The sequence below is a fragment of the Peromyscus maniculatus genome, chromosome 6, assembly GCF_049852395.1.
Source record: "Peromyscus maniculatus bairdii isolate BWxNUB_F1_BW_parent chromosome 6, HU_Pman_BW_mat_3.1, whole genome shotgun sequence".
NCBI lineage: Eukaryota > Metazoa > Chordata > Mammalia > Rodentia > Cricetidae > Peromyscus > Peromyscus maniculatus.
In genome coordinates this window covers 59,933,955-59,958,863 of record NC_134857.1, presented here as the reverse complement: position 1 = coordinate 59,958,863, position 24,909 = coordinate 59,933,955, and the positions used below count along the sequence as shown (strand labels likewise).

The 24,909-nt window shown below is 44.9% G+C and overlaps 2 protein-coding genes and 1 pseudogene across 7 annotated transcripts in view; 1 reads left to right on the top strand and 2 right to left on the bottom strand.

Annotated features, from left to right (window-relative positions):
* Nucleotides 1–24,224, top strand: part of Fnip2 (folliculin interacting protein 2) — a 116,911-nt gene extending 92,687 nt beyond the window's left edge. For all 6 annotated transcript variants that reach the window (XM_015999591.3, XM_015999590.3, XM_015999592.3 and 3 more), the window contains 3 exons: nucleotides 14,317–14,517; nucleotides 18,134–18,249; nucleotides 20,721–24,224. In XM_015999591.3, coding sequence (XP_015855077.1) covers nucleotides 14,317–14,517; nucleotides 18,134–18,249; nucleotides 20,721–20,799 — 396 coding nt within the window. In that variant the 3' untranslated portion in view covers nucleotides 20,800–24,224. The remainder of the gene's footprint in view (nucleotides 1–14,316; nucleotides 14,518–18,133; nucleotides 18,250–20,720) is intronic.
* On the bottom strand, nucleotides 8,511–9,186 carry LOC102922265 (ferritin heavy chain pseudogene; annotated as a pseudogene).
* The window catches only part of Spmip2 (sperm microtubule inner protein 2), a 129,988-nt gene continuing 121,030 nt past the window's right edge, over nucleotides 15,952–24,909 (bottom strand). The window contains exon 5 of the mRNA XM_015999594.3: nucleotides 15,952–16,177. Coding sequence (XP_015855080.1) covers nucleotides 16,130–16,177 — 48 coding nt within the window. The 3' untranslated portion in view covers nucleotides 15,952–16,129. The remainder of the gene's footprint in view (nucleotides 16,178–24,909) is intronic.

Genomic DNA, 24,909 nt, shown 5'->3' with positions numbered 1-24,909 from the left:
CTCCACCCTCCAGTTTCTTCTGCAAGAGGCCCGAGAGCAGGGGCCCAGCTAAGGCAGATGCTTCCCGTTTTCCATAGAGCTCAGCCTCCTGGGCCAGTGCAGGATGAGTAGAGTAGAGCTAAGTAGGGGTGAATGGCTATGGGCTGGCCTGGCCAATGGATAAAGGGCACAAACGGTGAGTGACATGAGATGCCTTCAGGAGGCAGACCAGAGAGATGTTGTGTATGGCTTGCTTATTATTCAAACCTTGCAAGTTTCTAAAAGCAATTTTTTTTTAAAACTGATTTTTCATTGAGCTCACTTTGATAGCTGGGAGGAGATGGCTGTAGAAAGCTTTACAGGTATGACTGGAAAATTGCCTATAGCTACTGCTGAGTGCTTTTCTGTCACCTCCAGCATGACAGGAGATGAACACCTGGAGAAACGGTGTCAGTCTGATGGACTCGTTTTTAACTGAGCTGCTAGTCAGCAGATGTGCAAGCATAGATGTTTTGCAACTAGAAACGTGTGGTATTTTGTGCAATAGGAAGAATCCTTGTTGCACTGAGATCATTGGAACCTGGCTTGTTATCTCTTTATTGCACACTTTTTGTTTGTTTGGAGGGAGAGTTTTTAAAAGTAGGAAAGAAGGCATTGTTTGTTATCTTTGGCCTTGCGCCACCTAGACACACAGCAGACATAGGCTTAACAGGCTAAGGATGTTTGTATGAATTAGGAAGAAGGGCTCAGATGGGAAGCAGAGGTCATGATCCCACATCCCACAGAGGTAAAGAGATGAAGAGCAAGTACCTGGGAGCTGGGCAGGGTCCATCCACCATACATGTGCTTGCCCAACTATGCCTAGTTGTGATCAGACATTGTCCCTCTCCAGAATAGTCCTGGAATAAAACTATGAAGTTGCTGTTATCTATAAGTAACACAAAATTTTTCATACTTACCACAGATACTGCACACTTGATCTTAACCATTTCAGAGGTTGGTCCATCCATTCACCCCATAGCATAAGCACAGGGCCCTCATTGCATGGAATTGTCTTTCTGAGCTGTCCTAAGGTTGCCTGTGCTTTGTGTGTTTAGTGTGTGTTGGGGGATCATGAAAGAACCCTGTTTCCTTTGGTGTCACGACCTCTTACCCGTATCCATGTATGCAGAGCCCTTGGGGGTTTGCATTCTGTGGTGCTGTCGGTTTGATTCCTCAGGACTTGGGTTTTCACTCCTTGTACCATTTCTCCACCAAGCCAGAGTTCTGCTCCGACAGAGACACAGGAGACTGTAGGAGCTGGTGGGGTTGTCCTCAACGACATTGATCATATCGGTTGTAGCACATTATAGGGAAATGGGAATAGTGGGGTTGTCCTCAGCAACATCGATCATATCGGTTGTAGCACATTATATGAGCTAGTGGGGTTCTCAGTGACATTGATCATATAGGGGATAGTTGGGTTGTCCTCAGTGACATTGATCATATCGGCTATAGCACATTTTGCCCAAAAGTGCCCAGGTTCCCTTACTAACCATCATGGAAAAGCAACCTCCTGAATTTCACAACTCATGAAATTTTGGCATTTTTATAGGCCATCAATTTATGATTTCTGAATTTTAGACTTTCATTGTGACCATCTGGCTCTATAATTTGTATATTTGAGAAAATAGCCATGTCTATACTATCATTCCTCTTAAAACTTTTCCATGTTTCATTTTCTTCCTTTTAAAATAGTACTTTTACACTGTAGAAGCTCTTATATCTTTGAATCATAAAGTCATCTGGAGAGGTTGGATGTTATTAGGTATAATCACCCATATCATGAGGTATGAGTATATACAAAATACAGCCATGTACATGGCATTTGTAGGAAATTATGAAGGGCTCATTAAAGTATCTTCAAAATTTAATAACTTCTTAATATGTCTAGTTCACATTAGTGGACTTCCAGTTTCACTTGACACATCCATCATGAGTTTTGTGTTTCTTTGTTCGAGATGGGCTCACCTGGGCTACCCTGGAACTTAGTGTGTAGACCAGGCTGGCCTCAAACTTGCATAGATCCACCTGCCTCTGCCCTCCAAGTGCTGGGATTAAAGGTATGCGTCACCACCACGTTGGTGCTGAGTTTGATTTTGAAATAGACTTGCATGTCACACTCTGGTGTGTGACAGTGTTGTTTTGTTCTTACTGTAAAAGGGACTTAACTTCTGTTTACAAGCATCTGTGGAAAATAGAAGTATTGTTAAAACATTGAATTAACCATTCATAAAGGACAGTAATTTTCCTTTTGGTTTTTCGAGACAGGGTTTCTCTGTGTAGTTTTGGTGCCTGTCCTGGATCTCACTTTGTAGACCAGACTGACCTTGAACTCACAGAGATACGCCTGGCTCTGCCTACCAAGTGCTGGGATTAAAGGCGTGCGCCACCACCGCCCGGCAGGAACAGTGATTTTCAAAGCTGAGAACATTGTCAGGAAAAGAAGCAGAGATTCAAGAGCAATGCCTGGCCTGTGGGAGCTGAGAACTTGTGGGAGAGAAATGGGGTAAATCACTCGGCACCACTTGCTTTCACAACCTGTTGTGAGATTTATAAATATTTTCAGTCTAATGCCAGGCTTTGAAACTCATAATTCCTTTTAAAGGAAGATACTGAGTAACTTTTTAAAAGCAATTGATGTACGTTATTGACCTGTTTTTAAGACTTGTGCGTGGCTTAGATTGTAAAGTCTGGCTTCATAACTGTACATTGTATAACCACGGCAGACTAGTTTCCTTTGGAGCATGAGGAAATTTCTTTCTAGAACATTCAACATCAAGAGTGCCTTTTTACTCTCTTTGTTACCTAGCCTCTTATGGAAGAGGCTTTTTTGCCATTCCTTTTCATGGCTTTCCTTACCTCTTACGTACTAAGATTCAGGTCTTCACTGGCTGTTTTGATGGGTGCTCTTTTTCAGTCTGTCAGTGGAACTGTTTGCCTCCTAGTGCATGTTACTCGGCTGCTGGAACTGAGTCCAAAGTAGCATTGTGTCTCTTCTTCCTATCGGCTAAATGTGCACTTCTCTTTGCTTACCCTTTCCCTGTGAATGGAGAGAGCACACACACATAAGCCAGCAACACTCTCATCCCGGGACCCTCAAAGGCCTTGTCTCTCTTCTGCATCCTGTCTGTCAGCCAGCGAATGCTGCCGGCTTGCCCGTGTTAGTTACTACACTGGGGTCAGAGGCAGGCAGTAGACAACATCAGCACTAGCTGGGGTCTGAGTCCTGGTGTTCCTCCTCATTGAGACTTGGAAGCTGGCAGCACTCCACCAAGGGTGATTTTAGAAGACACAGGAAAAGGGAAAGTGGAATGCAGTGGTTAAGAGTTCGCTTTCCAGCGCAGTAGCAAAGCGCTTGCCACATGAGCGTGAGGACTTGTTCAGTCTCCAGGACCCATCCATGCAAAAAGCTGGGAGTGGTGGCATGCTAAATCCAGCACTGGGGAAGCAGAGGCTGGAAGATTCCTGTAGCGCACTGCCAGCCAAGCCCAGCCTCATTAGTAAGGTCCTTGTGAGAGAACTTGTTGCAGAAAACAAGATGGATGGACACAAGAAACGACCCCTGAGTTTGACCTCTGGCCTGCATTTGAGAAGTTGGGCCTCCAAAGAGGCAACCTAGGTTTGAATCACAGCTCAATTCCTAATGGCTTTGTGGCCTGCGGGGGAAGTTTCCAGCCTATGAAATAAATTGTACTGATGTCATTTGAATTTGAAAATTCTAAAATCCACATTAAGTGTTAAGCACAGTGCCTGGTACACTACTAAGTGTACGTGCCCAGTAAATGTTAACTATTAAAACAGGAAATGTGGGTGGGGCAGTGGTGGCGCACAACATTAATCCTAGCATTCAGGAGGCAGAGGCAGGAGGATCTATGTGAGTTCAAGGCAAGCCAGAGTGAGTTCCAGGACAGCCAGAGCTACACAGAGAAACCCTGTCTCGAAAAAACAAACAACAACAAAGGAAAAAAAAACCCTGAACCAGGAAATGAAAGTGCCTTGTAAACGATAAAGCAGTATGAGATGTTATTAACAGGTTGATACCATTATTTTAGTTCAAACAAAATGACTGTCCGAATTTAGAAAGATGCACAAGTGTCCTTACCACTATTTGGTTGTGGGCATTGGCCGCTGGAAGCACCTGCTAGTCATGGCTGAGCTGAGCCTGCACATAAAGTTGCCCTTTGTCCTGTCACAAGGAGCAGGCTGGCATCTCTTACTGTATAAGGTAAGGTCATCAGGACAAAAATTAACATCATATTTTAGCTTAAAAAACAAAACAAAACAAAATAGTGATCTAGGCTTGAGGCGTTTTACAGACTAATCTATAAATAACAGTTGGCTATAGCAGCCTGTTCCATTTAATTTTAAGGGTAGCAGCAGCAGATTGGCTCCAGAAATATCACACAGGAGTCAGTAGCACAGATAAGGAGCTTTGCTGAAAGCCTGGCTGTGATACATGCTCATGAATACTAATTAATTCAGTGGGCAACCAACCAGCTAGACTACAAAAGAACAGCCTGTCCCATCAGACAAGAAATCATTACTTAAGTAGCGCGTAGTATTAAATGCTCCAGGTCAGCAGCAGCCTTAGAACCAACAGGTTAGAAAGGACACTGTTTTGGAGGAGTCCCTTACTTAGAACGCCCCGGTTGTTTCCATCTCTCGGGGTTAATGATGAGCAGACTGGTGACTTGGGGCAGCTCTGCCTCCTGCAGCTGTAGCCCTGAATGCCGCCCCATCTGGGACTAGGAGATGTGTTGGGAGGGCTGCTGTTAAGGGGAAGGAGTTTTGTTGTTTGTTTCTCTCTGTCAGACCGCATCTTGCCATGTAGTCCAGGAGGGCCTGGCACTTGGAATTTTCCTGTTAGCTTCCCAACTTCTGGGGCTATACGCGTGTTTCACCATGCCGATCTCACTTACCTTTCCCCTCCTCTCCCTCCTTCCCACATGCTAGGCACATGCTCATTGAGCTATCCATACTCCAACTCTTACACTACATGTTTTGACCTGTGGCTGGATTTTGATGACCATTTTTTACTAATAAAGATAAGTGAAATCCTTACAGATAGATAATCAGGGTTATTGTTTAGTGAGACCTTTGTATTATGAGTATATATGTACACACAGCTTCATACGCATACATCAGTATGTACACACGTTCACACCATCTACAAGCATGTGTCTGTTCTTTGCAGTTACCTTGAAGCAGAAAGCAAAACTCACTTCTTGTGTATTTTAGTGTGTGCATAAAAAGTGCTTGATGGTTATAGGTGACTTCATAAAACTGGGTGTAGAGCATTGTATGTTTGTTATTGAAGCTGAAACTCATGGGGTATGCCTTCTTCTAGGGTGAAGGTCTTTCTTTAAAATAGTGAAGAGGAAAATTGGTAGTTGACATGTATTGGTGAAATTATTAAGGCCACTCCACGTAGTTAAAAGGGAGGTTTATTGGGTGGCATAACTTACAAATGAAGGGATAGGTAGGTCGCAGGGTCTAGGAAAGATGTAGCACAGTCTGGCAGTGTTCTCTGGAGAACTCTGCTCGGTCTACCTCCAGCGTCCAGGGTCCAGGAACCAAGAGAAGGCAGTGCATCCGGATCTCAGGTTTTCAGGGTCCTCTCTTGGCCCCGCCTTGTAGGCGTGAGAGTTACCGAAGCCTCAGTGGGGGTTGGAACTTCCAGATCAAGGTTGGAATGGCTACCCACTACAGACACGAGGCCTGGGGCCCTCTGCATTCATTTTCTTTTAAATGTATTTCTATTCATGGGTATGGAGATTTTCCTGCATGGGCCAGTGTGGGTGATGGCATCGAACCCAGGTTCTCTGGGAGAGTGTTCTTAACCTCCGAGCCATCTCTACAGTTCCCTGTATTCATTTTCTTAAAGGAGCCTAAGGGCTTTCAGAGTTTATGTCTCTTGTGTGCATTCTGTCGTAGTTGAAATCTTTTTTCCATTTTTTTTTTCTTTTTTTTTTTTTTTTGGTTTTTCGAGACAGGGTTTCCCTGGAACTCACTTGGTAGCCCAGGCTGGCCTCGAACTCACAGAGATCCGCCTGCCTCTGCCTCCCGAGTGCTGGGATTAAAGGCGTGTGCCACCACCGCCTGGCCCATTTTCTTTTTATTATGAGATATTTGGGCATTTACGTCAGTCTCCACAAAGGCTGCAAACCTCTTGCACTGTGGTCACACACTTGGTCACATTGTGTGTGGTTCTGGACTCTGACCTGTGCACCTTTCTGCACCTTCACATTGAAGCTGATCTCAGCCTGGCGGTGGAGCTGGCAGCCATGGGCTGAATGTGGGGATTAGCCCAGTGAGCACAGCGATTGCAGCCACAGCACAAGAAGCCAGGCTTTCAACCCTCCAGATCGCCTCCAGATCTGCTTGGAGGGCCCCTTCCTTCCTTCCTCCCTCCCTCCCTCCCTCCCTCCCTCCCTCCCTCCCTCCTTCCTACGCCCTGTGTCTGCATGGCATCATGTGGTTCTCAGAGGCCTTCCTTCACCCGACCTTCCCGTCGTCCGGAGTGACTGCCGCTCTTGCTGTCCCTCTTGCTGCCCCTCCTTCCTCCTAATGTAAGATGGGATCTTGCTTGCTGCCCAGGCTGGCCTTGAACGTGATACAGTGATTGTATCACTTTGTGTGATATAGTGTTGGGGATATAGCCCTGCACCATCATGCTGACCCTTTCCTCTTCTTCATCACATGACAATGCTTCAGTCTTTAGTGACTAACACCTGTTAGTCACCTGTTTCCAAGAGCAAAATTCTGCTGAATAAATGCAGATAGCGGTGTGAAGTATAATTGCTGTTCCTTCTGGGTCTTCATATGCTGAGCCTGCTGAATGCACTAGCAGTCTGGTGGCAGCCTCTCAGGTGGCCTGGCTGGATTGGCTCTCCAGTGAAGAGGCAGGCAGGCAGGCTGGAGAAGAGTTACATCGTGGCAGACTTACTTTATCTGTTAAAAAACACTGGAGTGCCTTTTTTATGATAGGCATAGATACTACTCAGTTGGAGCCTGAAAGTAGGAGGATTCCAGCAAATGTGGTATCTGTAGACGAATTTCTAAAGGTCTTATAAATAAAAACAAACCCAGAGCCAGGTATTGGGGTGAACGCTGAAAGATCAGAGAGACAGAACCAGCCACAGCTAACCTCACCTCTTGTCAATTCCTCAGCTGATCTCGTTTCCTCAAACTGGAAACCTCTGTGTCCTCATCCGAATGGATTTCAGCTGAACTGCTGCTCAAAAGCCTAAAAGCTTAACCAGGCTCTAGTTCCTGTTCCTCACGCCTTATATACCTTTCTGCTTCCTGCCATCACTTCCTGGGATTAAAGGTGTGTGTCACCATGCCTGGCTGTTTCCAGTGTGGACTTGAACTCACAGAGATCTGATGGATCTCTGCCTCCAGAATGCTAGGATTAAAGGTGTGTTTGCCACCATTTTCTGGCCTTTATATCTAGTGGCTGTTCTATTTTCTGACCCCAGATAAGTTTATTAGGGTGCGCAGTATATTGGGGAACACAATATCACCACAGGTATCAGCAACATATAGATGGAATTCTTTGCCTTCAACATATGGTGATGACGTCATTATTGAAGTTTTAGGGCATAGGCCTTGGTCTTAGCAGTTCCCAAAAGCTAGGTTTGTTCACCATCCCTAGTCTGTTAACTAAGGAGCTGATGGCCTGTAAAAGTGGCAGCCTTGGAATTGTGCAGGACCCAGGCTGAGCTGGCCCATCGTCTCTCCCCAGCAATTGCTGCTTAGGAGGGATCTTGACAGTCTTTAAGCTGTAGGAGCTCCCTGGGGCTTATTTCATTTACTTCCTGAGCCTTGTAAGTTTCATTTCCTGAATCTTAATAAGCTTCATTCCTCTTCCTAGGAAAGAATGCTCCAATTCTAAGAAAATTTCTGCCCAGCATTGTGTGTTTATTACATACCTGTGTTTGTATGGGTTTGCTGTAGCAGTTTTTCTGTGTCCCAGCCTGCTGGTGGTCAGGACAAATCTCTCACCCGCCAGTCCTGCAGCCACTCAGACCCAAGCAAACACACAGAGACTTACATTACTTATAAACTGTATGGCTGTGACAGGTTTCTTGCTATCTAGTTCTTATATCTTAAATTAACCCATTTCTATAAATCTAGACCTTGCCATGTGGCTCGTGACTTACCGGTATCTTACATCATGTTTCTCATGGCTGTGGCTGGCAGCAACTCTCTCCCTCAGCCTTCCTGTTCCCAGAATTCTCCTTTCTCTTTATCCCACCTACTGGCCAATCAGCTCTTTCCTTCTTTCTTTCCTTCCTTCTTTCCTTCTTTCCTTCCTTCCTTCCTTCCTTCCTTCTTTCCTTCCTTCCTTCCTTCCTTCCTTCCTTCCTTCCTTCCTTCCTTCCTTCCTTCTTTCTCTTTCTTATTCTCTTTCTCTTTCTCTCTATCTCTCTATCTCTATTTATTTTGGGGTATCAAAGTTCTTTATTTGAAGAAATGGTACAAATTAAAGAACTTAAGTGGATGTTTTGGTGCAACTTATAGAAAAGATAAAGGCAGCCCGACATGCATGCATGGCCTCAGTGACTAGTGAAGTCACTTGTGGCTTTGGGGAAGTCAGCTTAGCTCTCATCACTGTGTCCCAGGGTGAGCTTGTCAAAGAGAGTTCTGCCAGGGCAGCTTCAGGGGCACCCAGCTTGCGGAGGTTGGTCACGTGGTCACCCAGTTCCTTGATGGATTTCACCTGCTCGTTCAGGTAATGGGTCTCAATGAAGTCACGAGTGGGGGCCATTTTTGTCAGTAGCCAGTTTGGCAGTTCCGGTAGTGACTGATTCACACTCTTCCCCAAGTGCAGTGCACACTCCACTGCATTCATTCAGCCTGTTCTCCCAGTCATCACCGTCTGGTTTCTTGATAGCCTGCAGGAAGATTCGGCCACCTCTTTGGTTCTGTAGCTCCATCAGTTTCTCAGCATGCTCCCTCTGCTTATGAGATTGGTGGAGAAAGTACTTGGCAAAGTTCCTCAGAGCTACACCATCCCGGTCGAAGTAGCAAGACAGACAGATAGACGTAGGAGGCATACAGTTCCAGGTTGATGGCAGCCTCGGAGTCCTGGTGGTAGTTCTGGTGCACTTGCGAGGGAGACGCGGTGGTCATGGCAGCGGTGGGGCGAGGCGCGCAATGACGCTGGAGCGGTGACGGAGTGAGTGATGAGGTTGCAAAGGTTCTGGCTTGGAGCAGCCAGCTGGAGTCAGAGGGGTCGAGCGCCCAGGTCCATTCAAGCACTGTTGAAGCAGGAAAACACAGTGACTCTGGGCAAGAACATCAGAGCAGCACATTGACAGCATAGAGAACATCTCACAGCAGTTTGCTGCATATATGTATTTGGTAAGGTGTGAACCTAAAGAAATTCTACTTAAGCCAGTACTTAGAAGGTCAAAGCAGGAAGAGGGGAAGTTTTGGGTCATCCTTGGCTACATAGCAAATTCAAGTCCAGCTTGGACTACATGAAACCCTGTCTCAACATGCCCAAATCTATTTAATAACGTCTACCATGGTGGTATAGCTAATGAGGAAAAGTTAATGTTAAAAAGAAACATAATTCTGGGTATTGTGGCACACAAGTTTAAGGCCAGCCTGCGCCTTATATAATGAGTGACAGATTAGTCTTTGGCTGTGTAGCAAGTTCGTTTTAAAAAAAATAAAAATAAAAAAGTATCAATATAATTCAGTTTTCCCTTGTGTAATGTTGGTACCGTACATGCTTTAGTTGTAGAATCTTCCCAAAGGAGAATTGTGAAGTAAGGACCAGGGCTGGGTATGGTGGCCATCTTTTTCTCTTTGGGTTTCTATTGCTGTGGTAGAACACCGTGACAAAAATGTACTTGGGGAAGAATATACTCTAATCCTAGCACTGTGGAGGTTGAGACAAGGAGATCACAAGTTGAAGGCCCACGCTGGCCCCATAGTGAATCCTAAATTCACTGGATTCTACATGGTGAGGAAATGTCTCAAAAACACAAATTACTTAAGCTCCAGGACATCGGGTGTATGTAGGTACATATTACTGTGAAAACCCTGAACATGGATTTTTAGACTTCTTCAAAGTCTGTAAGCTTGGCAGTTGGCTTATAGATCCGATCATAATGCATTTCAGTTGGCTTCTCTCTAAGGGTTGCTTCTGTAAAGACTACTAGCAGTCTCCAGAATCAGTAGACCTTAAGCATCCTCCCTCTCTCTAGAAGTCTAGTCCCCTCACGTTACAGCTAATGCGATCCCGGATGATGTTTTACCATTTTCTAGCTTCATCCTTTTTCCTGACTCTTGAGAGCCAGTTCTTTAGAAGATCTTTAGAGTCTTTCCTTTAGAAGATCCCTGTTCACCTGCAAATACGTGAGCAGGTTCTAGGTGATGGCTGGCAGTGGATGCATGCTGCTAACTCAACAGAAATACTTACAGACTGAGTGTAAAGTATTTAGTCTTAGAGTATCTAATTCTTGAAGTGTTTTGAAGGCACTTTTCTGAAAGTGTTCAACATTCTTCTGTTGCTGGAGTCTGTACGTAACAGCCAACCCATGCTGTTAGGGGGAGCAAGATGCAGGACTCCATCATTTCCCTGTGCACAGCCCTGTTATTTTAATTCAGGAAGTACTGCTTCTCACATGCCTGCTCCTGTGCTAGGGAGGAAGTCTGAGGAAACCGCCCACTCGTAGATCATGTGCCTCGGCCTTTGTTCTTTCTCCTCGCTCCCATGACCTAAAGGGACTCACACTTCCCATGTTCTTCCCTCGCGTTTCTTTTTTTCAATGAGTTACTTTCATTTTATATTACCAGCTCCTCTGCCCCGTCCTGGCCATGTATGTTGCTGCAACCTTCTGAATGCACTTTCTTCTTCTTTGCTTAAAATCACTCTTCCCATTGATGGTGGCACCACGCAGACTATTGGGCATTTGGACCGACACGTCTTTCCTCCCTTTCTCTGCAGCAGGGAGATCATATAGGAAGCTGGGGTCAGGTCGAACCCGGGACCCAAATCACCTGTAAATCCATGTTTTAATGACTAGATTTTGAAGCTGAGCATGGTGGCACATGATAGAATCCCATCATTCAGGCAACAGTAGTAGCCTGTCTCACAGAAATATTTTTAAACTTGTTTCTTTAGGAATGTAATTGGCATGCATTCAACTTACAGAATGCTAGCATGTGGCCAGGGATGAAGGATAGGTCTGTATTGCATTCCTGACACAGGAGGAAGCTTGCTTACACAGACAGACCCACCAGGCCTTATCCAGAAGGAAGTTAGGATGAATTTCTTGGAACTTCGGCTAAGCAGCTCAAAGCAACAAATGGTCAGCACAGGATGCTGGATGGGATTACATAAAGACAGAAGGCGGCCAGCACTGGTTTTCCTTTGTGAAATGGGTTAGAAAAGTGTGCTCACAGCATTGGCCTTGCAGTGGGTGCTACTGCTGTTTCTCTGGAAACTCGCCCTCATCCTCCCATTCTTGACTGGGGGCCGAGGAGCTCGGGGCTATGATAACTGTGCTGTTGAGATGCCCTCATGTACATGCAGGATACTGGAGTATGTCAGAAGGTGCTGCTGGTGAAGCAGTCACTTTTTGATCATTTTGTTTTGTTTTTTAAACCATAGAAACATAGGAAAATATACTGTTTCATTATTCATCGGGAAATGCAAATTTAAACTACTACACACCCTCTGTAATGGCTACAATTAAAAACATACAGTCCAAGACCAGGATGGTTATGGAGTAACAGGAACTGTAATGTGTGGCTGATGGCCATGGAGCCACTTTGGAAAACCATATTCTAAAAAGTTAAGCATGCATGCATTTATCACATGAACCAGCGTCTCCACTCCTCAGTATTTATTCAGAGAAATAAAATCATGTCCATACCAAGATTTGTAAATGAGAGTGCTCACAGCCCTTTTGTTCTTAGTGGCCAAACATTAGAAACAGTTTCTCTCTCAAGATTTTTTTTATGTTATGTGGATAGGTGTTTGTCTGCATGTCCTGGTGTCTGGGGAGCATGTTATGTTCCCTAGAACTGGAGTACAGACAGTTGTAAACTGCCATGTGGTAGTTTTACAACCAAGAACCAAACCTGGGTCCACAAGAGCAACACCGTCTCTGGATAAGCAAATGGTGCTGTACTCCTATAAGAGGATGCTCAAAAATAAAAATAAGGAACTAAAATAGAATACACCTCAAGAGTACTATTTTTAAAGAAGCCAGAAACAAAAAACTATGGACCGTGTGATCTTATTTATATGAAATTCTACAAGAGTCAGAACAGTAGTTCTAGAAGGCGTATTAGCGGTTGCTGGGGTTTTATAAGGACTGACTACAAAAGAACTTGAACTGCTGTGGGTCCTGCAAATACTTCCAGTACATAATTAATGGCAGAGGGTACACAACTATATGCATGTGTTAAAACTCATCCAATTGTCATATATAATTAGTGAATTTTAACCTGTGTGAATTACGTCAATAAACAAGACAAAAGAGATCCAGAAAAGTCTAAAAGACAAACTTCCAAATAGTATACCAGTGCCCTCCCAACATAAAATGATGGATGTGTGTCAGTCAGATGACCCATAGGACACTTGGATATGGCTAGGGACATTCCACGCTGTAATATAACATCATGGTTGGTATTTCTAAGGAACAGTTTCTTCATGGTAGAAACATGATCATTAATTTGATAAAATTAAATGTAGTTCTTCTATTATGAAAATCACATCTACATATGTATATCTGTATTCCCAAATTTTGAGATCAGTTTTTAAATGTAAACTAATGAGAAAAACAGCCTTTCTGAGGACGTAAATATAGAATACCAACCATGTCTCAAAAAAAAAAAAAAAAAGTAAAGCAGCAATAAATCTCAAAATTATCCCCCAGAAACCTAAGAAATAACTCCAGATGAAAAAACAACTGTCCGACCAGTAGAAAGCTTTCCATAACCTGTGGCCATATGATGTCAGCGCTCGATGGGATCCTGTAGAATGCTGCTGTCAAATCCCACCCAAGAAACAAGTGTGAGACTTGAGGGTTTGGGTTTAGATAAAGACCATCCATGGAGAGGCTCTTACCGTCAGCTCCCGCTGATAACTTTTTACACATATGAATCACTAGCCCAGCTACTGTGCCCGGAGAGCACAAGTTTCCATCTTGGATCTCTTTACTTCTGAGTTCATTGCCTTGAGAAGACTACAGACAGAACAAAAAGCCAGGTTTTAAGAGATGAGATGTTTTTGAGGCCATGTTCTTTGATGTTTAACGTTGTCTTAGTTGTTTCTACTGCTGTGATAAAAATACCCTGACAAACCAGCCTAGAACAGAAGGGTTTGTTTTGACTGACTGTTGCAGATTATGGCCCATCACTGCAGTGACGTCACAGCAGCAGAAGCCTGGGTACAGCTGTTCACATTGTCTCTGTGGACAAACCACAGAGAATAATGAACGCTTGTATTCAGCCCAATGTTTCCCTTTTTATATAGTCCACCACGATCCCAGCCTAGGGAATGGCGCCACCCATCATGAGCTAGTCATCCCTCCTCAAATGTCCCACTCAAGACAATCCCTGACAAGCATGCTGTAAATCTCATCACATTGACAACTGAGATTAATCATTACAGATATTTATACCCCATGATACAGTTATTATAAAGTATTTTACATTTAAGTATACATCTCAGTAGCCACACTTTTTCCTTTTGGACTTATCTAGATAAGTCCTCAGCCTGGTCATAGTAGATTACTAAAAGTGATTGGTGTATATAACCACACTTACTAAAGACACTTTGCTGAATGATTGAAGCTATTCCCTTAAGGAACCGATGGTGGTGTGTGTGCACATATATGCATGTGTATGTGGAGGCCAAGGGTCAGCCTTAAGCGTGTTGTTCCTCAGGATGGCTGTCCACCTTGTGGTGGTGCTTGTTTTAGTATTTTGTTTTTAAGATTTATTTTCCTCTCTTTTCTTTGTCTGTCTGTCTCTCTCTCTGCATGTGTGCATATGTATGTATGCATGCACACACACATAGCACAGCACATTTGGGGATTAGAGGACAGCTTGAAACAGTCTCCCATAGGGGTCCCAGGACTGAACTTGGGTTGTCAGGCGCTACCCTCTGAGCCATCTCATAGCTCCTAGCTGATTAGTCTAAGTGCTGCTTCAGCGGCGCCCCTTTCTGGGTAGCTGTGAAGCTCCGCACTTCTGCAGTGTGCACACGAAACACTCTGTCTGTTCTGAGCTGGAGAGTACTGACCCACTGCGTCTCTCTTTCAGCATCCAGTGCTTGATGAGCCCATAGCCGAGGCCGTCTGTATCATTGCAGACACGGACAAATGGACTGTCCAGGTGGCCACGAGTCAGAGGAAAGTGATGGACACCATGAAGCTGGGCCAGGATGTCTTGGTCTCTAATCAGGTGTCCTCTTTACTTCAGTCCATTTTACAGCTCTATAAGCTTCACCTTCCTGCCGACTTTGTAAGTATTTGTTCTTTTATCATCAAAAAAAAAAAAATGTAATTAAAGGATAACTTTTATTCACTGTTTTGATGATAAATATCACAAATTCAGATTGTTTTTAATATATTGAAGGTTAGTATTAAAGGAAAGTGGAACATGCATCATCAAAGCCACAGACAAGATAGAGCTCTGATGGAGCAGAGGACAGTATCATCTAAAAAAAACAAAACAGATAGATTAGAGGGAGTTGAGCCTAAAACTCATCAGAGAACTTACAGACGGATCCGAGGCAGGCCAGTTTCTGAGGGGATTGTAGTTTCTTCTGCTTTGTGTGCGCCCTCCCAGTCCATCACAGGTGAATGGAAGCCGTTCAAATTTGAGAGAACTTGGTAAGAACTTAAAACGTGGCGTCGTCAGTTGTTCCTTTCCAAGTGGGATCTATGATCACTTTTGTAACATTTTAAACAGAAGTTAAAAGCAGCCTGTAGAAAGTCCTAGAAAATTATTACCAACACTCCCGTAGCCAGTGGGACGTACATAACAGTTCCTTTTGATACGTGATAAGTGTACGGAGAGGTTGAAAGAGATATTCAGAAAGTGAGGAAGAAAAGTTTGACAAGGAGAAGAGAAAAAGGCACGTAGCTAAGCAGCCAGGGTGTGCTGGCCTTGGGGACACACACTGTGGAAGTGCCAGCCTTTCCTGCTTCCTCCCCTTCCGGGCAGGGCTACTCTTTGCAGCCAAGCCTGAGTTCAAATTCCTCTCTCCCTCCTTGTCTCAGGAAACAGCACAGAACTGTTGAACAGCAAAACGGGAAGCTGGGGATCAGTCAATACACGGATTCCCAGTTCCCTGGTCCTCTGTCTATACTCTCACGGCCAGGTCCTCACTTGCACCACTCTCCACACACAGTGAAGACTGATGTAGGTGTTCTGAGGGATGGTTGGGAAAGCAGCAGCAGTGTAGTAGAGGAGGAAGACCTGGGGACATCCCTGGCTGTCACTTCTGTGTGGCCGATTTTGAGTGTCTCTGGAGCTCAGGTTTCTTGTTTGCAGCACGAAGACAGTACAGGCCTGTTGTGAGAATGCTCTGGGAACCAGAGAGAAGGTGCCGCTTTTCAGACTGGCCACACCAGCACAGGGGGCTGTAAAAGCCACTTAGCGTATCCGTGGGTGGGCAGAAGAGCCAGTTCCAGTTCTACTTAGGAGCCATGTAACCTCTCAGAGTCTCAGTTTCTTCATCTGTACGTCTGGAGGAACCATAGAATCTGCTTCAGGCTGGGCGCTGGCAGAGGCAGGCGGATCTCTGTGAGTTGGAGGACAGCCTGGTCTATAGAGCCAGTTTCAGGACAGCCAAGGCTACGCAGAGAAACCTTGTCTTGAAAAACCAAAAAACAAAAAGAATATGCTTCATGGGCTTAGGAAAATTAATTAATACATGTGAAACACTTGGAATACCAGGAAACAGGTATTTATTGGTATGTGTCAGTGACAGACAATATTATGGTGTAAAAACTGGCAATGCCTTTCATATAAGTCTTTATTTGGCCCTTAACTGAAGCATGCTCTTGCAGGATAGGATGTCTGTCCCCAGGGGTAGCAGAAGTACTCAGGGCAATTATGATCTTTTTTCCTAGAAGCACTCTGATTTTTTCTTACTCTGGATCTTGAGTTTCCTTTTCTGTAAGGGAAGGAGAAGACATTAGACCCCATGGTGGTTGGCTGCTGTCTGTACAGATGCTGATGCCAGATTCTCTAAGACATTGTGCTCATTGTCTGACATCTTAATTGTCAAAACAATAAGTTATAGAAAATTATTTTTGCTTCATCTGGTGTATACATAACTACTTAGTAATACATGAATGCCTTACATAACCCAGCAGAACCAAGATCCAAGAGAACTCCATCTGAGCTTGGCTTACGTGAAAATACACAAGGGACTCTTATACAGAAGAAAATAACTCAAATTTTAAAGTTGAAAATGGTATCCTCTCAGGAGTAAAATCCTACAAAGAAGGGGAAACCACTAAACATAATCCTATTTGATTATGAAGCTTTAAAAAACAAGTTTTTGTAAATGTATTTTTTCCTATATTTAGCATATATTTCTAGACCCAACATTGCATCGTACATTTTTTCTGTGGACTGAAAACACTATACATAAACCACTTTTAGCCATAAAGAATTCAATATAATATGGGGGCCGGGCGTTGGTGGCGCACGCCTTTAATCCCAGCACTCGGGAGGCAGAGGCAGGTGGATCTCTGTGAGTTCAAGGCCAGCCTGGGCTACCAAGTGAGCTCCAGGAAAGGCGCAAAGCTACACAGAGAAACCCTGTCTCGAAAAACCAAAAAAAAAAAAAAAAAAAAATCAATATAATATGAATGTTTCTTGGTATCTTATAACTCTAATTTAAAAACTTTGTATTTCACTCCACAATGAACCAAAACTCAGTAGGCAATCCCTGTGCCGTTTACCTCTGCTTACTTAGGGGAACGGTTCTGAGATTGGTGTCATCCCCCGCCTTGAGTAGTTCTTACAGGCAGTTGTGGTTCATCCCAGCATAGTGCACCTAAGATGCTAGCCAGGGAGAAACTGAAAAGTGTCCATACCTCACAGACACTTTCCCCCATCACTGATCAGCCCAGATGGACAGAATCAACATTCTCAAATGCATCTGTTAATCTTTTTACCTTGCAAATAAGAGGCCTAATGGTCTAGAAGGAAATTATGCATGATGGAATTACCCTCCCAAAGCCATCGGGTGTCTCTCAGAGACTTGGGGCCACTGTCTGCCTAATGCAAAAGCATTTGCCACTGGTGAAAGACACAAATGGATGGCCACAGTTCTCTAACCACCGAAGCTAAACACAGTTCCAAGGGAGAAGGTGTCCCCAAAATAATTGTCTCCTTTTGTTATTAAAAACCTAGTTAAAGGATGCTCTCGAAAGCACAATAGAAGTCTGAAGTGACCTTGTTCCAGTCATTCTGCTTCTGGGAATATATTATGCCAGAAAAATCTGAAGTACAGAAAGAAAACAAAAACTAAAACATTTTTCACAAAATTGTAGCCCAAATGTAGATTGCCTCATGGTTAAGTAAATAATAGTAACTTAACATTCTTTAGAGCATTAGTGATAAAAATGGTATAGTAAGGAATTCTTAAATATGAGATTTATTGGTAAGTTTCTTAACAAGAAATTTTGTGAACAAAGACATAAAGATGAGTACAAAAATAAATCCACTTTTCAACCCAGAGCTCACTGTTCAGTAGTGTTTGGATCCATGTAAGGAGGAATATGGCTTTCAAGAGAGCTAAAATGATGATGGTATTGACTCCTAGACTGGTTCCAAGAATAAAGAGTTGACAATTTAAAAGCCAAAAAGACAAGGAATGTTCATGCTTATGGAATGATTTCAATTCTGTAAAAGGTTTTTCTTTAAAGATACTAGAATGATATTATATAAAAATGTTAATAGCCATGTTATGAAAACCTTAATCTGGTAGTTTGGGAGAGGGTATTTGAAAAAGGGGGTGGTTATAGCTGATGATATAGAAATGAAGAAGCCCAGCTTTTGAAGATCCTGGCAGATGCTGAAATTGTAGTCCTCATTGTGAATGCTGTTGACTTTGCAGTGCATCATGCATCTGGAAGACAGACTACAGGAGATGTACCTTAAAAGTAAAATGCTTTCCGAATACCTCCGGGGACACACACGTGTGCACGTGAAAGAACTGAGTGTGGTGCTGGGGTGAGTTCTGTGAAAGGCTGACCTTTGTCCCAGGTGTATGGACCATAGTCTGTCTGTCTGTCTGTCTCTCTCTCTCTCTCTCTCTCACACACACACACACACACACACACACACACACGCACGCACGCACGCACGCACGCACGCACGCCGGACTTATTGGCCTGTGCCGTTCTCTACCTACAGGTTCAGTAACTCGCAGTGTGCCCAGGGTCACTCAGGTGTGTGCCCATGCTGCTCCCCAGGGAATGGCCGGATGTGGGCTGGAGCAGCATTTGATCTCACTCTGTCTCTTCATCTCTAGTGACAGAGTAACAATGCACAAGTCACAAGCTGTCTGTCAGAGGTAGTGGCAGCTTGTCTCATCTTGTGGAGGAGGTGGGAGGCACTTCCTGTGGACCTCCTGGGTTCACTCCACCCAAGAGAATGCTTATTCATTACTAAGGATGCATGCCATCTTCTGAGGGCATTTGCCACACTTGAAATTCTGACTTGCTTCATTTTAATTTCCAGTATAGAAATAACAAAGACTATACTTAGGAAGAATTCCCCCCATATCCCTGAGGGTGACTCTGCTAACTTGCAATAAGAAAATACTATGTCTATAATGTCAACCTTAATTTTCTACTAAGCCTGATAAAGTTTTGTTTTATTTCGTTGGTTTTGTTTTGCTTTTTGAATGAGTTGTTTGTTTGAGATGGGGTATCACTTTGTAGCCTTACGCTGGCCTTAAATCCAGGATCCTTTGGCTTCAGTCTGTCTACTGCTAGGATTACAAGCATGTGCCACCATGTCTCCTCTCAAAGCATTATTATTATTATTACTATTTTATTATTTATCCTTGTGTATGTGTGCAGGTGCGCTTGGAGGCCAGAAGAGAGGGGTATCTAATCCCTGAAGCTGAAATTACAGGCAGTAGTTATGAACCGTCTGACCTGGGTGCTGGGACCGAACTCCAGTCTTGGAAGAGCAGCATGTCCTCTTAACTGCTGAGCCATGTCCAACTCTTACAGTATTGGTTTAATCATTAGGCCTTGAATTCTTGTCAGATTTTCTGTCTTTTACAGCTAGATGGGACAGTTAGAGCGGTGACTGAGACAATGGGAAAAGCTGTATCGCTGTGAGGAGACACCATGACCAAGGAACTCTTGTAAAGGAAAACATTTAATGGGGCTGGCTTACAGTTTCAGAGGGTTAGTCCATTATCATCATGGCAGGGAGCATGGCGGCATGCAGGCAGACATAGTGTTGGAGCAGGAGCTGAGCGTTCTACATCCCGATCGGTAGACAAAGAGACTAGGCCTGGCATGAGCCTTCAAAACCTCAGAGCCCATCCCCAGTGACATACCTCCTCCAACAAGCCTACTCCTCCTAGTCCTTCTAATCCTTTCAAACAGTGCCACTCTGGTGACTAAGCTTTCAAACCTATGAGCCTGTGAGGACTGTTCTCATTCACACCGCCACACCTGTCACACATTCTTTTGTGGTAATTCATTTAAAAATATTTTCCTGTTTGGAGGCATTGAGCTTTTGCTGTTAACCTGCAAGGCACTTCCGCTGTTTTCCCTTGTTCGCCTCATAGTGTAATCCTGCCTCAGATTTCCCATTGCTAGATCTGGTCCCGTGGCTAAAGGACTCAGTCCTACTCTGACTCGGACAAAAGGCCGTTCTTAGTCTTAGAAAAAAAAATTTAATTTTGAGAGAAACGGTTAGGATATAGTCCACAAATTGAAAGTCTCCGCTTCTTTCCCACACCACACCACAGCACTTTGCCATAAGCCATATGGTGCCCACTGTGCGGTAGAGGCAGCCCACACCGTGACCGTCTGAAGCCATGACACCTCTCACTAGTTTTCCTTTGTCCTCAGCACTCAGCTGCCCAGCAAGTCACAGAACCCTTGTTTGAAGACCCTGCCTTGTTTCGTTTCTGATTTTGAGTTTAGGTGCGAACGCAATGCGCCTTCACGAGGAAGGCGTTGCAGAGGGGCCCACCAAGCACAACATGACGATGGTGATGCAGGGAATAAGAAGGGTCCCTGGCTGGGCTGGACGTCCCCTGCTGCGGGAACAGCAGCCGCCTCCCTCACTCTAGCACTAACCTCCTTTCGAAGCAGTGTCTTCTGGGAGGTCATTTTATTGTCTCATCGTCTCCTCACACTTTTTCCTTACATGTTATTTATTTAGTGCGTGTGTCTATGTGTGCAGGAGCATGCATGGGCCAGGGTGTATGTGTGCCAGGGCAGCTCGCCGAAGTCAGTTCTCTCCTTCATCATGTAGGTCCCAGGGATGAAACTGTGGTCGCCAGCCGTGACAGCGAGTACTTTTACCAGCCTCCATCTTGCTGGCCCTCATTTACATTTTCATGACTTTTAAAAGATGGTCTAGACTAGAAGAAGCTGGTGCCTAGAAATGCTTTCTTATGAAATGATGTGATTTTTAAAATGCTATCCCTGATTTTTTTTTTCAACACTCAGGATTGAATCTAACGACCTGCCTCTGCTGACGGCGATTGCCAGCACTCATTCTCCTTACGTGGCGCAAATCCTCTTATAACCGACTGCAGCAGGGCAGTTCCTGGAAAAGAATCCGAAAGGAGTAAGCTCTCGGTGGCGGCGAGGCGGTGAGAACACGGAGCAGACGTGGAGCTGCCGAGGAGGGGCCGTCTTGTCGGGGAGCCTGTTTACTCGACGCGGTGGCGATTTGTGATTGTCCCGGGGTACTCTGAGCCACGGTTCCCCGGGAATCAAAAGAAAGTGACCTTTCTGGTGGGAGGCAAACGCAAGCACCACGGTGAAGCTAAGCAGACGCCCTCCCGCTGTTGGGCAGAATATTGAGGACTGACTTTGGAGTAGGGAGTGACCAATGGAGAGAACATTCCAGAAGGAAAGTGTTTCCTGCTTAAGCACGAGAGAGCATGAAGTGTCGCTCTGAGAAGAAGCTGTGGATTCCAGCGCGGAGCTCTCTTTTAACAGACGGTGACGTGAAGAAAGCCACCTTGCGCCACCGCCTGCTCTGTGTACCGTTTGGCATCGGATGTGGAAGAGGATTGCCTGTCGGGAAGAGAGTGCTTTGGAGAGCCACGGTTGTCACTCCTCAGAGTTTGCCGAGGTTCCCCGCGCAGCCACGGGCAGGTCCGAGGCATTGCTGGTGCAATAAGCCCGAGAGTCAGTGGAGCGCCCCCTGGCGTCAGGTGCCGCGGACAGCACCGCCGTGTGCAGTCTCACGCGGGGTCTCCGACTTCAGCTAATTTAGTGTCTTCAGCCTTCGCCAGAAAGACCTTTTACCAAAGTTGTTTCCATGAGCTCAGGCGAGCTTCTCTGGCTGAGCTCTCCCGGCCCCAGCCTCTTCCTCCTGCTGGTCCACGCAGATGCCTGGCTCTGCCGTAAGGAGCGTCGGCCTGCTGGGAAGCGAGCCCTGCAGCAGCTCTGAGGAAGGAAAGCAGGCAGCGTGGACGTTTACAAGCAATCCATGTGCGATCTCAGTTTTTACACCATCAGCTCTGCACTTTTTAAATCCCTCTGATATTCTTTTAAAAACATCTTTCCGGAAGTTGACTTACTTGACCACTTATAAAACTGAACCAAGGGGAAGAACTGTAAAAGTCCCATTGGTCATAAAGCCTAAATAACCTTAGATTACTGAGCATAGAACAGTCTGTCCAAAGACTTTAAAACAAAAAAACAAAAATCTGATGTTTAAAAGACAGGAGCCAGTCAGGTCGAGTCCAGCACTGTCAGCCCCTCAGCCCTTCCCATGTGTCTCTGGTGCCTGAGGAAGTGGGGTGGTGTCCGGGGGCGCGAGCGACTTCTTAGTTTATGTCCTGATCCACGTGACGTGGTTGTCTCTCTTCATTACAAACACAAGCTGGTTGAGAGTGTGTGCTCCCTGTGCTACTGAGGACAGATGCCCACGTCATCTCTTAGTGGTCGGCCAGGGCATGGGCTCTCCCCCTTTCCCTCTCCTCTTCCCTCTAGCTCTCTCTCTTCCTCCTCCTCCCCCTCCCCTTCCTCTTCCCCCTCTCTCTTCCCCTCTCACTCTGCCCTCCTCGCTGCTCTCACTTTCTGTGGTTTGTGAAAATAGATGGCGCCTCAAAGCACTTAAGACCTTTAATTTGCATTTTGTGCTTTTCACAAAATTGAGACGTCCCGTTCTTTTCTATTACCTGACATCTGAGTTGCTGTTTTCAGTTGGCGGGCTCTGTGATGTCACATTTGCCAGGGGCTCCCACCTGCGGCTCAGACCTCTGGGCGCTCGCTTCCCCTTGGTGTGGGTGAGTGCTCAAGCAGAGGTCAGGGCCTCCCACCCTGGCCGGCTTTAGAGCACTCCCCTTCTTCCTCCTGGCTTCTCTCATTTACATGTGGACACTGCCTCATTCACGGTCTTCCAAGTTGGGGGTGTGGGGACTCAATACAAATCAGTTCAGTTCTCAAGTAGATATAGTAACATGTTGACAGCCAGACTTTGGGGAATTGAGCCGTCTGCGGGTGGAATCTCAGCCTCGTGCATAAAGACTTAGCCCAGTCCTTCAAGTCCTGAAAAAACTAAACCTGCCTCTTACTCTAACGTTCCAAATCTCAGAGAAACAGCCAATGGGAAACTCCGGGCGTGGGTCCTGTAGAGGTTATCTCAGTACCTTCGGCCTCCACTCTTGCTGCAGAGAAGGCTTGCTGCTCCTCTCCTGGCTCCCAAGGTGTGGGATGTCCACGTTTTCTTTGTCTTAAATCCAGCCTCTTCTCCGAAGCAGAAGAACAACAAAGCATCTCATGGGCTTCCGTTGATGCACACCCACACCCCGCACCACTGACCACTGACGGCTTTGGTTTGTCACAACTGAAGAGTCTACAAAGGGGCCCCACCTTCTCCTGGGCCCAACTCAAGGGAAAAGAAAAAACTTTAAAAAAAAAATGTTTCAATAAAGAAATCTACCTCATTTGACAGGATTCCACCCACCCTTAGGGTTTCTTCAGCTCTGAAGTCTCACCTGCTGAGTGTCAGCAGCGCCCTGCTGGTTCAACTGAGCAGGCTAGTGAGGCAGGATGGAGCAGAAGTGTGTAAGTGTTCCTGCAATGACCTCTTTCCAGCATGTTGCAGTTTTATATTTCATAAGTTGCTAAGTGATATGAATGTATAGGTAATTGTGTATGTTTTAAAAAATGACAATGAAAATTTAAAATGTAGCTTCCATACATGTGCATAATTCCAAAGTATCTTATTTGATCAGTGTTAAATAGCTTTTGTACAGCTTTAGTCCATTTTTCAGAGGTGTGCTGTTTTATACGGAAAGAACTCATCTTCTCCCATCTCATGGAGCTGCTGTTTACACATCACAACTTTTTAACTTACCGTATTTTTCAGAATTAACTTTTTTGGAGGGAGGAAATTCCCCACTTGCTAAATGATACTAAATTGTTGTCTGGGCTTTTAAAATCAGGTCTTTGGGTTTTATACACTAGTCTATAGCTCTTCAGGTTCTTCATTAGTTGGATGCACATAAAGAATATCAAAGGACCCTTAAATTCTTTAAAATATCTGGAGTCTCCACCAGCGCACACTCTGGTATTGTGTTCACGCATACTTTCATCATTACATTGGAAAGGCCCGTAGCTTCTCTTAGTTAATGTGAACCGTTTTTTGTTGTTGTTTATTTTTACTGCGCTTGGTGGAGAGGACATTTTCTACAGTTTTTGCCTAAAGCAGCCCCCTCTGAATGTTGATTTTTAAAATGTCAAAATTTGGTGAACATCTGGAACATGCATTTGCATTGTGTTTAAATTTCAGTGTTTTAAAAATGAGAAAATCCTGGGATGTATTATTATTGAACTTTCATTAAGAGAAATTTATAGGACTGTTTTTTAAATCAGTTGAATGGATACCCACGTCAGCGTGTGGAGATTTTTTCTTAAAACAACATTCATGTATTATTTTAATCCATTTTTCTGTGACATTTGGTGCAATAAACTTTTTGAATTTATCTTGCACATTTTCCTGGTGCTCCATGACTTGTTTGTTGCATTTAATCAAATACAGTCTTTAAATGGCTTGTGGTGAATTGAGGTCATTATAGGTCAGTAACTTGGAAGTTCAGGGACATTTGGTTAGCACCCTGGTGAGTGAGAACACTGGCCCCAGCACACTGTCAGGATTTGGGCCAAGAACGTCAGGACACACGTCCTGGAGCCTGTGGAATGCCCCAGGGCCAGTCTGCGTGACCTTTAATTGCCCTACCTGACATTCATGGAAGTGATAAACCTGTTTTTAATGGTCTAAGCTGAGAATTTGTGGTTTCTACCTGACGTGAGACCTGATGGTGTGTTAGAAATCCATCCTCCACAGCTGTGGCCCTCCTAAGATCAGAACACCAATACAGTGCATGCCTGTCAGTCGGCAGCTCAGCTCCTGCCTGCATGGAGCGCTTTGCACACACATAGGCATCTTTCAACCCAAGCTCCTGCTCCAAAACTCAAGTGTGTAAGTCGCATTCCAGGGGCCAGGAGATGGCTCAGTGGGTGAGGGGGCTTGCCGCCAAGCCTTATGATCTGAGTTCGAGCCCCAGGCCCCACATGGTGGTGGAATGAGAGAATGACACATGACCAGCAAGCAACTTCGTCATATGCTGATGGGGGGATTTTTGCCACAATGTGACAGCTCCATGGCACATCTTCA